The 4,421-nt window shown below is 41.8% G+C and overlaps 1 protein-coding gene across 1 annotated transcript; it reads left to right on the top strand.

Annotated features, from left to right (window-relative positions):
• Window positions 1–2,727: 2,727 nt before the first annotated feature.
• c15h3orf80 (chromosome 15 C3orf80 homolog) lies at window positions 2,728–3,627 on the top strand. Its single transcript, XM_088345668.1, has one exon. The coding sequence runs from the start codon at window positions 2,856–2,858 to the stop codon at window positions 3,504–3,506; it is 651 nt and encodes a 216-aa protein (XP_088201794.1). The 5' UTR covers window positions 2,728–2,855; the 3' UTR covers window positions 3,507–3,627.
• The last annotated feature ends 794 nt before the right edge of the window (window positions 3,628–4,421 follow it).

Below are 4,421 nucleotides of genomic sequence, written 5' to 3'. Positions count from 1 at the left end.
GTTCTAACTGAACCAAAGATTAAAGGCAGACAGTCAGACACACACACACACACGCACTCACACACACACACACATACACACACACACACACACACACACACACACACACACACACACACACACAAACCCGTTACTAGACGTGGTCACAAGCACGAGACCTCCATAAAGACAAAACAATACAATATAATGCAGGCACACTATCTTGCTGTAACTGAATGAAAACATTACTTAGGAAAGGAATCTGTAACACTTAGTTCACAGAAACAAAACTACAAACTACAAAAATTCAAAGACATACGTCTGACTTCAAGACACTGTTACATCATGTTGAAACAGTAACCCAGATCTAAATGAACAAAACATGAAAAGTGGAGAAACGGAATAGGGTGGATTAACAACTTGTTCTAACTAAGCAAAACATGAAGTGAAGATGACACACAAGAATAATTCCCACTCATGAACAAAACCACAAAAGGAATGCCATAACAATAAAAAAGAAATATAATGCAGGCACAATAAACAGCAGTAACTGAACAAAAACATGAAAGTAAGACAAGGCAGGATACATTGGAACACACACGGTCAAGGAAGCAAGACAATGCAATATATGTTGTGAGCAGGGTTGGGAAGGGTTACTTTAACTGGATTACTTTCAATTACTTTTGGATTACTCCATTACCAAATATGCTAATAAAAGACAAAAGAAACTAAATATGAATAAAATTACTAAATTTTGTGCAGGCTTGGGGAGTAACGGAATACATGGAACGGCAAAAATGATGTTGGCAAGCTGTTTGGATTTATTTTCATTTTGTTTCTGTCGCATTTTATGTTAGTTTTTCCGGAGATCAAAGCCAGGAGAGAAAGCTTACCACGTGTTGTGAGTCATAATTTAATACATATTTAGTTTCTTTAGTGTTTTATTAGCATATTTGGCATTGGAGTAATCCAAAAGTAATTGAAAGTAATCCAGTTAAAGTAACCCTACCCAACCCTGGTTGTGAGACGAACTAATGCTAACTGAAAAAAACATGAAAGAAACAGGACATGTACCCGAAAGTAATTGGAACAAGGAACGGATGAATGAATGAATGACATTATATTTCGAACATCATAAAACCAAAAATAAAACTACAAGTCAAAAAACAAACACTGAAAAGGAATCGGAAGAAGCATATGCTTATTTAATTATACCCCCAGACTTCCTTAATAATTGTGTCTAAAGGATTTTATACATTTTACTATAAAGGATTTTGTACGATTAAATACAAGTTACATTCATCGACTGAGAGGGCTTCAGGTCACGGTGATCCAAATGCGGAATGTCTTGGCTGGCGAATTTTGATAACAGGACTCTGACGGGGGGACGGCAGGCGATGTTTGGAGAGCAAGGCCCTGATGACGTAGAAACGCTCTTCTATATATATATTTTTCAGACATCGGGAGGCTCTTCTCCGAGATGATGGGGCCACGTGGGGGCTTTCATTGGCACGCCCATGGGAGGATCCGGCACACCAGCTTGCGGAAAAAACGTGGGCAAAGTAAGAAAGGCAGAAGATCGAGAGAGGAGGCTTGACAGAGACTCCGGCGACACTAATTCGGCTAATTCGGCCTTATATTCGATGGAGTTCACTTAGCTAAATACTAGCTAAAAATTAAATCTGCCCCCGTGTGAAAATGCCGGTCTCTTGTTCATTTTTCCATCAAGAAACGAGCATGCATTGTTAGGAGAATGCAGGTTGTGTTTGGTTAATGGAGTCAGATAACTAATTCGAACACTTAGGTAAACGGTACATTTTAATATATTAAATTCCTAACATGTCTTACATCTAAATATCTTGTGTATTTACATGTAACAAACACCTCACGAATATACATATTTACATTGGTTTTGTGGATCCACAGTCACTTCATCATTATCATCATCATTATCATCACAATCACTAAACTGGTTGCCAGCCAGTCGCAGGGCACACAGAGACAGACAACTCACTCGCTTATTCATACCTAGGGACAATTTACACCGGCCAATTAACCTGACATGCATGTCTTTGGAATATGAATGAAACCCACGCAGCCATGGGGCGAACACGCAAACTCCGCACAGAAAGGCTGGTAGCCGGATTTGAACCCATGACCTCAGAACTGTGCCACAGACACTCAGCTGCGGTGCCACCCATGATACTACTAATAATAATAACGATAATAATAACAATGTTAGTTATTTGCTTAAACCATCCATTTGCTATTATCATTCAATAGAATACAATAACAAAAGTGTCATAACGGCAAAACCATAAATTACCGAATATACGAGACAAAAGGCATTTAGAGGTGATGACCAATCAAGAAGTCAGGATCTGGCACTCCATTTCCTCCTTAAAAGGAGGGGCAACCAAATGGGAGAGGCTGGAGTACGCCCACCTGTGCCTAATCAGTCTATTTAGATTGTTTTGGTCTTTTGACATTATGTAGCAGAAAGTGTAGTTGCGCCTGTTTTAGAATAGCTTTGACATATTGCATTCTCAGGAACCTTTTGAACTTCCTTGTTCTGTTTCTGTATCTGATACATTTCATTTTCTGAAAAAATAATCATTTTCTAAAATAGCTCATGGCTTTATGTTTACGGGCTCTGCTTCTCTAGTCAAAGGAGAAGAAATGAAATAAAGCAGCCATCAGAAATTCATGATGCTCGTCTCCAATCACAGGAAAGGGGAAGGGGGGGGGGGGAGTCTGTAAGAGGGGGAGGTTAAGGAGGAAGAGGCCGAGTGGGTGCACCTGCTGTCCCGCTTCTCTTTACACAGTGAGCGCCGCAGAACACCTGCACGGGCTTGGTGGTTCCGCGAAGGGGAACGATGCCCCGTATGGACACCGGCGGCGGCGGCAGCACCCTTTTCTCGGCGTGCCTCCTCACCGTGTGTCAAGCCCTGCGCAGCTGCGGGGAGGTCCAGTGCGCCGACGGACATCAGTGCTGCCCGCCCATTGTCGCCGGGAACAGCACACGAGACAGCGGGGGCGTCGGCGCGAGTTCGCCGATTCGCTGCTGCAGGCTCCCGATACACGTCTTCTTCGACAACGTGGGATGGTTCACTCGCAAGTTGTCGGGCATTCTCATCCTGTTGCTTCTCTTCGCCATGGGCTACTTCATCCAGCGGATCGTGTGTCCGAGACCACGCCGCCACCCGCACCAGGAGCGCAGCGGGGAGGAGCCGTCCTTCCTCCGCGGACACGAGTCCGCCTCCCAGGACTTGCTGCTGGATCGCTGCCCGGAGAGCGACCCGGTAGACTTCACTTCGCCCAACCTGCCCGCCTACGACGAAGTGAAATATTTGCCCACGTACGAGGAGAGCATGCTGGAGGTGATGCACAGGGACCGGTCTGATGACAACTTGCTGGCCGAGGATGAGGCGAGCGGTCCGGGGAGAGGCGTGGAGATCCGACTGGATGTGGTGGGGGGGACTGCGGGGCAACAGCCTGGCCCAAGGACATCTCGGAACTCTGTCTGACATGAACTACGTGTTTTAAAACGATACTAGCGTCATTTTTAAGTCTATGATAATTTTATTCTTAAGTGCAATTTGAACTGCGAACGTCGATAATAAAACTGAGAATTGCCTTTTATGCAAATGAGCGTCTGGCTTATGGAAACTAGCTGATCAAAAGTAATTTAAAGGACCAAGGTTTGAGGATTTGAAGCCCTCTTGAGCTCAAATACCAATTGTATGTCTATTATAGCTTACATTTGACACAATGAAAATGGCTTTTCTCGTGAAATACATACCTGTCAACCTCCACGGCTCCATGCCCTTACAAAATGTTGTATTCTCCCTTACAAAATAATCTTACACCATTTTACAAACGTGTTTATTTATGTAGTTTAAAATGTTATATTAGACATGTGTTTTGTTATATCATATATATATTAATTAACATTTTGTTGTGAGATACTGAGTTGCTCGACATGAATGAGGTTTATTATAAAAAAAAGTTCAAAGTTTAAGTAGCTTGGACGTTCACTGTTGAAGGAAAAAATACATGCAAAAATATTTAAGTAGAATAATACATTTTCTTATTCAATTATTAAATTATTGTTGGTAATATACTGATTAAAGGGATAACCACAAACCTGTCTTTTTTCATTTTCTCCTTTTATACTTTTATTTATTAACTTCTTTATACAACATAATAATTCATAATATAATGCATCAAAGAAAGTGAGCTGTTTGAGAGCCGGCTCTCCTTAATAAGTTGAGCCAAAAAAGACGGTTCTCTAAAAAGAGACGGACTTCCTTTCACTGCACAACTCGAAGTCAAGTCATGTTTATCTGTATAGCCCTTAATCACAAAGATTTTCAAAGGGCTGCACAGATCAAAGACTATTGCAAACTATTATTACAGACTATTAACCTACATGATACACA

The sequence above is a fragment of the Urocampus carinirostris genome, chromosome 10 (assembly GCF_059441175.1).
Source record: "Urocampus carinirostris isolate Australia breed hairy pipefish chromosome 10, RoL_Ucar_1.0, whole genome shotgun sequence".
Taxonomy (NCBI): Eukaryota; Metazoa; Chordata; class Actinopteri; order Syngnathiformes; family Syngnathidae; genus Urocampus; species Urocampus carinirostris.
This window is presented reverse-complemented; position numbering and strand designations above follow the sequence as displayed.